The sequence below is a fragment of the Quercus lobata genome, chromosome 2 (assembly GCF_001633185.2).
Source record: "Quercus lobata isolate SW786 chromosome 2, ValleyOak3.0 Primary Assembly, whole genome shotgun sequence".
Taxonomy (NCBI): Eukaryota; Viridiplantae; Streptophyta; class Magnoliopsida; order Fagales; family Fagaceae; genus Quercus; species Quercus lobata.
In genome coordinates, this window is record NC_044905.1 from 33,101,951 (window position 1) to 33,114,696 (window position 12,746).

Consider the following 12,746-nt stretch of genomic DNA (forward strand, 5'->3'; position numbering starts at 1 on the left):
CCTAACAAGACACCTCCCCGAAAGAGCTTAAGCTGGAACCATAAAAATAGATTTTTCTCCTCTCTCCACCACCAAACCATGCCCTCTGATCCTCTGACCCTCCGACCTCACCATGCTCTGTATTGGCTGGGTACAGGCTGGTGGTGTCTGGGCCTTGCGCGTGCCTTCATTCCATATGCATCCAAAACTTGTCTACTGTCCATTTGTCTGCCGTGATCTGAAGGCTCGCCGTCCGTGTTTTTTGACTTCTTATGTGGGCTGTTCTTTGATTTCCCGCTCCATTCAAGAGCTGGGCTTTATTTGATGATGGGTCTTACATTTCTTTGGCCCATTCCTTGATTTCCTTTATTTCTTACAATGTCGTACTGTTATTCCTGCTGTAATAACTTAATCCTGCTGGGCCTCTCTTAGACCAGCCGTTTATTCCTTCTCTCAGTGGCTTAGCATGGCCACAGGTTTGCTTTTATTTATGGGCTCCTATGTTCCTTTTGACTTTCCTTTGGTCATCCTTGGCCCGTTTGCTTTCTTTGGGCTTCCTCGGTCCTTTTCCTAATTCCACACTCCCATGAGCTTTTTACTCACTTCATTGGACTTCCCTGACCCAATAACCTTATTCTCATCCTTGGGGTTTATGGGCCTGCCATAAACCCCTTACTTTCTTAGTTCGCATTACCTTGAGCCTGTGGCGGCCTTTTTCTTGCTTTTCTACCTCATACACTGCCCATGGGATACTATTTCTTTCTTTTTGGGTTTCTTTGAGCCCACTTGCCTCTTCAAGACCCATTTGTTTATTTCTTGGGCCTGCGATCCATTATTCCTGCTACTTGGGCCTAATGGTTTTGCTGTCTGCTTTGTCAATTCTTTGTTGCCCTTGTTATTGGGCTTTCTTTCTTTCTACCTGAATTCTCACAAATGACCCTCAACAAGGAGTAACTGTGCATTCTCATCATTTATGAGTTAAGTATAAAATGAAATATAATTTAAGGGAGTAAAATGTAATTATTCCAACATAGTTAGAAAATAATGAAATATTACAACGTAAAGATTAAAAATTATTAAATAAATAATCAAAATTTTAATTATATAAAAATACTAAATTATTACTAAAATGCATGTATACGGTCCTCAAAAAAAAAAAAAAAATTTGTAAGACGGAATAATTGAAATTCTTCCATTTCCGTACGATTAATTAGGTTGCTACGTATACCAGATTTGACCGTGTGACTTCTTCAATTAAAAACTATAGCGGCGCCGAGACTTGAGTGCAGGGCGTATGTGGTCCAGGCTTTCACTCAATGGTTGAGGAAGGTTTCACAGTTCGTACAGTGTTATGACACTAATTAGGAACAAACCTCAACAAGAAAAAAGGAACCACTGATAAAATTAAAATTAAAAAAAAAAAAAAATTTGAAAAGAACTTGAATGTAAAAGGTGGAAAGTGAGAAAGAAGCAACTATCAATTCTGAATATTTTAAAAGTTAAGCAATTTGTATATTGAACAGCGAGTTGATTCTCTCGTTTTGATAATAAGGTTTTTTTTTTTTTTTCAATGAATTGTTGATTCCCCTTTTTTTTTCGTTTTTTTTTTTTTTTTGGTAAAAATAGCTAGTTGGTTTTATGCCCAACCTGCCAAGATTGTTGTGATTAATGGAAGGTTGGAAAATTGGCAATGATGAAATTGAGATCGATGACAACTTTGCTACGGCTAGTACTGTGAATATATGTTTCAACCAACTTAATTAAACTCCAAGTTAAAAATTTTGTAATTTAACTGATATATTTTTGGTGCTTTCAACAAATATTAAAAACCCACCTCCCCTAATTATTGATTTATCCAAAAAAAAAAAACTTGTTCTCTAATTCCATTTAACACTTAGCCTATATACTATACTATAGTATCTAAATGTTTGCTCACCATGCTTAATTTTTACCCAAATATTAGACCCCAAAAACTAATGGTAAAGTGGAGGTAAAGCAAATGAATATATACATAAATCAATCTCTATTCCAAATCCAAAAGCAAAGGCTCAAAAAGAAAATACACAAATGACAATGAAATCAACTACATGGGCACCCTACACAAGAAATAATTCAGACAACTAACTAAGAAATACACACAACAAATTAAATAATCCAAATCCAAGGAAAACTCCCCGAGTTTTTCATATCTCAGTTGCACTTCAAATCCTGGATAGCACGTTGCGCCAAATTGACTGTCATGGTGCAGCTCATTTCACCAGACTTCTTCTTCTTGATCACCTTCATCAATTGCACCTTTCCACTCAACTTAGCCTGGCTGCTCAGCTTCAAATATCCAGATCCAATATCATTTGTAAGGTTTGTATTGCCTGATAACTTGTCGGAGGTTATGTCCACAGACACATCGAATCTCTGTGTCTTTCTTGCCTTGGTTCGACCTTCAGCAATGACAGCCTCTCCAACAGGCATGCCCCCATATAAGATAGTGACATTGCTGCTGTCATACTTGAAGTGGCCAAAATTTGTGTTCTTAATGGCCACTTGGGCTACCAATCTCATATCAAAAGAAGATGAATTGGTAGTGCTGGGAGTGAAATTCTCGACAGCCACAGTGCCAAACCTGACTTTAGGACTTTTAATTTTCATCACAGTTAGTGCAAAGACCAAGATGATTATGGTCTGAAACACAATGAAAGCAGCAACATATGCTAAGCATTTTGAGTTTCTCCTTCCCTCTCCCTTCATTTTGAATGATTGACTGATATCTAATTGATAGCTTTTGTTTTTCTTTGTTCTTGTTTAATTAGAACTAAGAGATTGCAAAAGGCTCTAAGCTGGTGAATGAGTTGTGACTTGTGAGTCCTAGAGGTAACGATGGGTGCATATTTATAGTTGCTTGCGTTGAATGACTCAATAACGAAGGAAATAGTTAAATAATGAATGCAACTTAGGTGAAAAGATGTACGTGAAATTTTATTTGCATTTAATCAATTTTTCAAAACGTGTTGTGGAATGTGGACACTTTGACCGTTAGTATATATATATTTTAAATTTTGGTAACGGAAGCTTCTGCTAAGTATGTACACGTACGACGGTAGTGTGCGTCAAGCGGAAGGCCAAGTATTATAGAATATTGCCGACTCCAACTAACTAGGTCAATACAAACTTTTCTTTGGGGTTTGGGAGGATGGGTTATTTGGGACAATCATAAATTCATAATGAAAAACTTTCTGATATTAGCCAAAATGTTGAAAAACTTTCTACACATAAGTATTATACCTTCATATGGACACTCGCTAGAAAAAAGAAGATGAAAATGTTAACGGATGTCATAAGAGAAACCACATCAGTTCGTCTAAAAATTTCCATCTATTTTATACTAAAAACATAATTTTTTCTATTTTACACTATCACATCTTCAAAAAACCCACATCAGTTTATCTATTTTATAAATCTATTCTAATTAAATAATATTATTTATTGTTTTTTTAATTATTATTTATTAATACCCATTCTCTCTTTCCGTAAGAATATATTTTACTTTTCAGCTCTCTCACTTGTTCCTCTCTTTCCCTCACTCTCTCCCTCATAGCCACCTCACCCAGCCCGCCATCGCCGCCGATCCAGCTTGCTGCCTCAGCTTTCCGCCAATTCGGCCTCCCTCTCACTTTCGCCCTCCCTCTTTCCTTCGCCTCTCCCTCTCTCCTCCACCATTGAGCCTTCGCCTCCCACTCCCAACCGACGATAGCAATGGAAGACCCGACGACAGCAGATTGGGCAGCAGATCTGACTCCGTTGGGCATTTCACATGAGTTTTCTGTTGAGTAGGGTTTGGGCTAGGTTTTCCAATGGGTTTGGACTGTTTTTGGGTTGGGATTACAGGTGGCTTTGACTTGATTTTGAGTTGGATTTTCTAATTGCTTTTCCGTTGATTTTGGGTTAATTTTTTGTGCTAGGTTGCGGTGGTTGGTGGTGGCGCTGGGTTTGATGGTTTGGTGATTATTTTCTTCTTCCTTCTTCTTATTTTGGCGTGCTGGGTTGTTGTAAATGTTGGGGAAGAGAAATAGTTTGATAGAGGAGAGAGAAAAAAAGAATTAAAAAATCATTTACACATGAACAGTAATCGTGTATATATGCACGGTTACTGTTCATTTACACAGCCGTGGTGTATATTTGCACATTTTTATATAGACTAATGGAGGTGTTTTTTGGGTTAAAATATGCAAAATGAAGCACTTTTTGCATTTTGCACATTTTTGCAACCACTGATATGGTTGCTCTAAGGGAATTAATTTATGAAGTATTTTAATAAACTTGTTAGAGATATTTTTTTTTTTTTTTTTTTTTTTTTTAGTAATACGCATTGCATTTTGATAATTAAGTCAATAGTTAGATTTGGGTTGTTGGAAACAATGATAGAACTAGAAATTTTCGCTTGGAGGAGGGAGGACTATAGTATTCATAAATCAAATTCAAATAAATTTAAATTAGTACACTATAATATATATAATCTTAATTTTTATATGTCAATTAAATTTTATATGCCCAAACTTCAAAATCATTTAAAATATACATACGATATTAAAAATAAAAGCAAAATTTTGGGACTACATCATGGCTCAGCCACTAGTTGGGGATACTTTAGTCCAATATATTGGAATATTGGTTAAATGATAATTCATAATTTCATAATACTATAAACTTTTGGGACAATTGATAATTTATCATGGAATCAAAGCGAGTGGTCTTGTCAAGCCTGTCTTCATTGTACTTTCCATATAAAAAGTTACAAGTGAGGGATATTGTTAAAATATTGGTTAAATGATAAAATTTATAGTTTGCTAACTATTATGGTCAAATGTGTTTTTTTTTTTTTTTTAAAAGGAAAATCCACATCCAAAATTTGTTTTCTTTCTATTTGAGTTGTAACTTTTAGGGTCTAAATAGTGGTTAAATATCTACATTGAAGGCATCAAGAAACTACTTAGAAACTGAAGGTTTTGTTGCCTTGATTGCAACTCAACTGATCAAACTTCATTAAAGCTTGAATCCTAGCTCAACTCCTCTCAACTGATCAAGCTTTGAGAAAACTAAAATCTCAGCTTGTGTTCCCAAATGGCCAAGAGACCTAGGGATCTATGCACTAGGGTTCCATGTCATATTTAAAGTCTTTGTGTGAAGATGAGAACTTGTTGTGACATTTATGCGTCAAGGGTTTGCACCAAGCAAAGTCTTTGACACATTATTCAAGATCAAGAAGGTGCTCCAAGTGAATATGCTGCAAAGTCAATTCACATCAATTAAGTATTGGTGTAGTGTTAGACATGAATTAGGTCTCTTGTGCACCAAAGAGATTCAAGAAGTAGAAGAGTCCAACTGGATTGGAGTTATGTGTGGTCACATGAGTAAGTTTCTACTGTAGGTTGTAATACTAGGATTTGGTATATTCTTGTATTGTAACAACTTCTGCTCTACGAATATAATTCTTCAATTGGTCGTAAGCTACAAACCACCCATTGGGTTTTTCCTGTTAGAATTTTCCATCGTAACCATATTGCTGTGTTAAATTTACTTTTCTATGCATTTAGTTAGCAAAGGGAAAATTTAGACCCTGGTTAATTTTAATCAATTATCTAAATTGATTAATTAGTTAAATTATGCAAAGGTCCAATTTAGCATGAGATGTGTGATGGAGCCAAGTTCGTTAGTTGATATGTTTGTTTAGATAGATAGTGGCCAAATGGCACTAGATTCCTGCAGCAAGATAAACAAGTCGAGTTTCCTTTGGAAAGGTCACCAGTGTGGTGCCAGCCAATGAGCTTTCGATGGAAAATTCAAATACTAAGAGAATGGTAAGGAATTGATGAGATACGAGAGTATGAGTCTGTATGTGTGTATCTTTGCTTAAGGTCCCCTGTAGTTTATATAGGACTTTAGCTTTCTAGCCGTTGGAGGCTTTCAATGATGGTTTGAATGCCTTCTCATAACGTTCTTGGTGACTTAATTGCATGATATGAGGATCTCCCCAACGGTCATGTCTCAAAATCCGTCTAAGTGTAATGGCTCGTTCATTAAATGCTCTTTTATGGTGTTATCATCGTCCAAAGGGGTTATATGGACGATGGGATTTTCCTGGTCCATCAATGTGTACAACCATATTTTAGTGTTGGCTAATTTCATGACATTTGCTTGTAATCATTGAACAAATTTCAATTGTATTTTTATGGTGTAAGTTTGTAGAATTTAGTCGAGCAAGTTCATGATCAATGGAGAAATATGATAAGTTGGAAAAAAAAAATCGCCAATCCTTCGTGAGACATTCAGTCAAGCAAACGCTTTAAGAAAAGTATCAACCAATTCATGACAAACTAGCTTGTAACCTTATGCATATGCATGGATACACTTAAAGATATACAATAAAATGCATAATATAATTCCTGTATATATAATTTAAATACTATTGATAGTCATTTTTATATTTTGTTAACTCTATAAAAAATTTGAAATGATATATTATTAGGTAAAAAATGTAAATTGTCTTTTTTTTTTTAATAATTATTGTGAAGCACATTTTTTATTTTACGATTCATTTATTCTAGACTCTTTGATTTTTGTACTTAATAACTCACTTCAATAAATATTTATGATGTGATCCTACATTGGATTCTAAAATTAAGGAATAAAACTCTTTAAGAATAAATAATTTAGGACACATGGCGCAGAATTGGAACTCTAATTTGGAATTCTAATTTGAGTTTCCCTCAGCTTCACCTATTATTATTACTAGTATGTAGCCCGTGGTATCGCACGGGAATGGACATATTCTTAATCATGAGTTTATTCATGTTTAAAAGACGCAGTTAAGTCTAAATTCATATTATTAACCAGAAAATTTCATTAACAAAACTTAGCAGTATATATATTTTATATTAATTGTAGGGTGTAAATGATTTATGGGCCAAGCCGAGGAGGATTATGGCCCAAGTTCAACGAAATAGATTTTGGGTACCGCCGAGGGTAGTTCAGTCCTCGGCAGACCCAAAGTTCCCCCTCGTAAAGAAGGGTAAAAATGGTATAAAACTGAAACTCGGAAAAAAGATCTAAAATATCCAGGGAAAGCTGCCCTTACTGCCATTCAATGCTCTGAACCTGACAAAGCCGCATTCTTTGGCTTTTACAACCACCCCCAACGACTTTGAATATGGGCTGATGGGACAAGTATCAATCTAGGAAAGGTTGATCCAATACGTGGACGAAGGACAATGAACGCAGGCAAATATAAAAGGAAAAATAAGTAACCTAAAGAAGGGGGTTGGGAAAAATGGCCAGAAAGCTGAGCCTCCCAGCCCACCTCCAGGAGAAAGACTCCAGGGGTGTAGGAAAACTTAAACTGGTACGAACACCGTGAAAAACCCACCGCCTATCAACCAAGGCCTAGCCTTCCAAACCCACGCTCTACAAATGATATTGTTAGGGGCCTTTTCACGTGCGAACCCGACACTGTTACGGTCCGCCACGAAACGCGTCCTTACAATTGGCGCCGTCTGTGGGAAGGGCTTGTGTGTTGGTATAGGAAGTGGGTCGATAGAGTTTCTCCGATATGTCTAGCCGTTGGTTACAGAGTTCTAAGTATAAAGTTCTGTTAGGAACTACGTTTCTTGATTAGGGGCTTGGTTGAGGAGCCAACTCCCTTAAAGCCAAGGTCCCCTGTAAAGAGTAAACTAGGTACCTTGCAACGTTAACCGTATGGATAAACTCTAGGGGCTTGGCTGAGGAGCTAACTCCCCTAAAGCCAAGATCCCGCACAAGGAGAAAACTAGGTTTTGGACAGAACCAAGGCATTGCATGGTCCTCGGACCCAATCCTCAGGGGAAACCAACTACCTGGATGTAATGAAAACTAGGTTTTGGACAGAACCAAGGCATTGCATGGTCCTCGGACCCAAGCCTCAGGGGAAACCAACTACCTGGATGTAATGAAAACTAGGTTTTGGACAGAACAAGGCAAGGTCATACCTGCTATGGTCATGGTCTCGGACCCAAGCCTCAGGAGAAACCAACTCCTGGATGTGGAAAACTAGGTTTTGGACAGAACCAAGGCATTGCATGGTCCTCGGACCCAAGCCTCAGGGGAAACCAACACCTGGATGTAATGAAAACAGGTTTTGGACAGAACCAAGGCATTGCATGGTCCTCGGACCCAAGCCTCAGGGGAAACCAACTACCTGATGTGGAAAACTGGACAAAACTATGGTCACCAACTACCTGGATGTAATGAAAACTAGGACAAGAACCAAGGCATTGCAGGTCCCGGACCCAAGCCTCAGGGAGAACCAACTACCTGGATGTGGAAAACTAGGTTTGGACAGAACCAAGGCATTGCATGGTCCACGGACCCAAGCCTCAGGGGAAACCAACTACCTGGATGTGAAAACTAGGTTTTGGACAGAACCAAGGCATTGCATGGTCCACGGACCCAAGCCTCAGGAGAAACCAACTACCTGGATGTGAAAACTAGGTTTTGGACAGAACCAAGGCATTGCATGGTCCTCGGACCCAAGCCTCAGGAGAAACCAACTACCTGGATGTGAAAACTAGGTTTTGGACAGAACCAAGGCATTGCATGGTCCTCGGACCCAAGCCTCAGGAGAAACCAACTACCTGGATGTAATGAAAACTAGGTTTTGGACAGAACCAAGGCATTGCATGGTCCTCGGACCCAAGCCTGGTCCTCGGAGGAGGAAACCAACTACCTGGATGTAATGAAAACTAGGTTTTGGACAGAACCAAGGCATTGCATGGTCCTCGGACCCAAGCCTCAGGGAAACCAACTACCTGGATGTAATGAAAACTAGGTTTTGGACAGAACCAAGGCATGCATGGTCCTCGACCCAAGCCTCAGGGAAACCAACTACCTGATGTAATGAAAACTAGGTTGGACAGAACCAAGGCATTTGCATGGTCCTCGGACCCAAGCCTCAGGGGAAACCAACTACCTGGATGTGAAAACTAGGTTTTGGACAGAACCAAGGCATTGCATGGTCCTCGGACCCAAGCCTCAGGGAAACCAACTACCTGGATGTGGAAAACTAGGTTTTGGACAGAACCAAGGCATTGCATGGTCCTCGGACCAAGCCTAGGGGAAACCAACTACAGGAAAACTAGCCTATGGGAAACCTACCAACTACTATGGATGAGGAACCAACATTAAAAAAAAAAAAAAAAAAAAAAAAAAAAAAAACTACGGCCCGTAAACCTCGAAATCCCTCCGAAGGGAATTCCGCGTTAGCAAACGGGTTAATACCTTGATTGCGCGGATTCCTCGGTCTACCCTCGGATCCCCAGTATCAAAGGGGTTGATGCGATACGGCGCAACATATTACCCCAAAAGCACAACCAAGGTCCCTCGCTACTTAGCTACCCTTTCAGATGAATTATTTAGAGATTATCGTTCTCGAACATCGGTCTAGCATGCATCGCGTAATACTCAGCGCTCATCCCGGTTAGTTCCAGGAATTTAATTTATTGAAAGTTGTCATTGTTATACTTGATAATATTTGTGAGTTTAAATTAGAAGGAACCTGTGTTAAAGCATTTTTTCTGCCTGGAATATCCTTAAGGGCAAGCTTGCATTTAATATTCATGCATGAAGTAGTGGTTACGGAGAAGGAAGATATGTATGGAGAAACAGACACATATTTTATTAAGACAAAAGAATAGTACAGTGTACAATGAAAAGCTGAAACAAGCTTACATTAAAGCTGACTACATAAGTAAAGGAAAATACAAGCGAGTGGAGATAAGGCCGTGGGGACAGCTCGGAGGAGAGGTTGGCTACTGCGCCAAGTTATTGTTTAAGGAAACTATTCCTCAACACTTCTGCATGCCCATAACTCAGGCAGCAAAAGAACCTGACCTCAGGCTAACACCGTCTACAGAAAAGGCGCAGGGAGCCGGAAGTTGGGAAGGCCCCGCAAGAATTTGCCGGTTGCAAGGTAGACAGTGCTGATGGTGGAAATTCCTTCTTCGGACATACCAAAAATCTGGCATGACCAGAACCTGCTTCGGATTTTGACTGAAAGGAGGGGAAACACCCTCCCCCCTCCGTAGAAGTGTAAATTTCTCTTTAAATTTATGCTTTCTTGGCCCGTGCATCACTCCTTCGAGTCTCGGGAGGACACGGCGCCTCCGCGGTGGAGAAAGTTCTTTTTCCCTAACCCTCGCCTCAAACATGATTTCCTAAAGGAGGAAGCTGAAGGATTTGTGCGTAGGAAAAGTAACTTTCTCTCCTGTTTTATATCAAAAGATAAAATAGTAGCATTTAATTCACGCAGCGTCCCAAGGAACGCTACAGACAAAATGTCTCTGGTTCGATTTCCAACGTCGTCTGCAACCCTGAAGTTAGAGGAGTCTCGAGAAGGCGCACCTCGAATACTGGGACGCCCAAAAAGTATCGCGTGGCCTGAGAATACGGAAATACCCCCTAATTTTGGGCCCAGTCAACTCACGGCCCAGGCCCGATTTAGCACAAGGGCCCAGGGACAGAACCAAGGCCTTGTGTGGTCCTCGGACTCAAGCCTATGGGGAAACCAAGCACGAAAAATTATAAAAATTACAAGTTTTTGGACAGAACCAAGGCCTTGTGTGGTCCTCGGACTCAAGCCTATGGGGAAACCAAGCACGAAAAATTATAAAAATTACAAGTTTTTGGACAAAACCAAGGCCTTGTATGGTCCTCGGACTCAAGCCTATGGGGAAACCAAGCACGAAGAATTATAAAAATTACAAGTTTTTGGACAGAACCAAGGCATTGTATGGTCCTCGGACCCAAGCCAATGGAAAAACCAAACACTTGGATAAGAAAAGGTTTGAATCTCATAAGAAGAGTTACTTGATAAAAATGCCAGGTCACTTCATCCACGGCTTAAACACCATAAAGGGTTAAGGCCAATAAAGGTGTAAGGAAAGGGGTGGAATGCCCCAGCGCTTAGTCATATAAGAAGGCCGCTCATTTGGTGGGTGCCATATCTTCAAATGGCTATTCCTTACCTGACATCAAGCCTTCGTTTTTCACCTCGGCTAGCATGGGGTAAGTATTACTCTTCATTGATCGGCCTCATTAGGCCAAGAATTTCTATTAAAGTTATGGCGATATCTATTTATTATCGAGTATTTTGATTTTAGTCGTCATTGATTTAGATATTATATCATTGTGCCGAGCAGTGCTTGCAAATTTATGAAAACATAAAGACATAATATGCGAAACAAGGTAGACAACAATCTTTATTGATATGAAAAATTGTTACAACATACAAAAAGGGGCTCAAACGAGCCTATACAAAATGTAAACTGCCTAAGCAACCATTACATCTGTAGTACAGAAAGGTAAACTGTCAAGCGTCTTTTAAACTCGTCTTCAAAGTTTCTCCAATCTCTGCCTCATTGCTGCTCATACTAAGAGAGGGACTCACTTTAAAAAAGAAAATGAATAAAGAAGAAGGAAATAGTAAGGAAGAAATCAATGACTAAGACGAAGGGGATGAATAAAGAAAATGGAGGACATGAGTAAAGAAGGAGGAGAAGAAGAGAGAGGGATGAAGAGACAAAGAGAGGAGCAAAAGATAGAAAAGAAACAGCATCAGGGCGGAACTGGTGCTGGGAAGACAATAAGAAGAGGGAGGGGGAGGGCACCAAGGAGCAAAAGAGGGAGAAGCAGAAATGCTTAGCCCCTGCCTCAGCCCTGACTCCTAACACGTCGGTGCCATATTAGGTACGCTCGTGAGGAGCCGGGTGGTAACGGTCTTGGGTGTTCTCGACTCCGTCACGTCGAAAGTTTGACGTGACGAGTCCCTGCTTCGGATTTTGACTGAAAGAAAGATGAAGTTGATTTTGAGTCTTCGCCATCCTTGTCCCGATCGAGCCATGATAAGCTTTATCGGAACGTGGCGTTTTTGGGAGGGGTGGGGCTTTTGTATCCCTTGTTGTTATGGTAAAGTATTTTACGATTAAGCGTATAAACCAGCGAGTAAACCGAATCCTAAGGGAGGCTAAGTATTCCAGAGTCGCAGGGGGATGAAAAGGGATTTTTGGTAAAAACAATAACCTCCTCCTGTCCTACTTATACAGAGGGCGGAGCGGGAGGCATTTAATAGGTTCAGATCTCCAAAGGAATCAGCAAACCCAAACACGCCGGTTCCACTTCTCCACCCCATCAGAATAAACCGTCGAATTAAAGTAGTCTCGTAAATAGTGATTATTCAAAGCTAGTTTTGGATACCCCAAGCGATAAGAACGCCTCAAACGCGAAATTAAAAACTATCTCGTAGACCGGTGAATCTCTTGGGCATATGAGGAACCGCCAGCGTGTTTAATAGGCCGAATGGATTGGGCCACAGGAAGAAGTTTGGCGTCACCAAAACCCCCCTGTCCAGCCCAGAGGTTGGACAGCCGGGTTTTGAGGGGCTAATATAGGGTGTAAATGATTTATGGGCCAAGCCGAGGAGGATTATGGCCCAAGTTCAACGAAATAGACTTTGGGTACCGCCGAGGGTAGTTCAGTCCTCGGCAGACCCAAAGTTCCCCCTCGTAAAGAAGGGTAAAAATGGTATAAAACTGAAACTCGGAAAAAAGATCTAAAATATCCAGGGAAAGCTGCCCTTACTACCATTCAATGCTCTGAACCTGACAAAGCCGCATTCTTTGGCTTTTACAACCACCCCCAACGACTTTGAATATGGGCTGATGGGACAAGTATCAATCTAGGAAAGG

The 12,746-nt window shown here is 40.0% G+C and overlaps 1 protein-coding gene across 1 annotated transcript; it reads right to left on the reverse strand.

Moving 5' to 3' along the window:
- Positions 1-1,953: 1,953 nt before the first annotated feature.
- On the reverse strand, positions 1,954-2,839 carry LOC115977919 (late embryogenesis abundant protein At1g64065-like). Its single transcript, XM_031099949.1, has one exon. It carries the CDS (start codon positions 2,722-2,724, stop codon positions 2,170-2,172), a length of 555 nt encoding a protein of 184 aa, XP_030955809.1. The 5' UTR covers positions 2,725-2,839; the 3' UTR covers positions 1,954-2,169.
- Between the last annotated feature and the right edge of the window lie 9,907 nt (positions 2,840-12,746).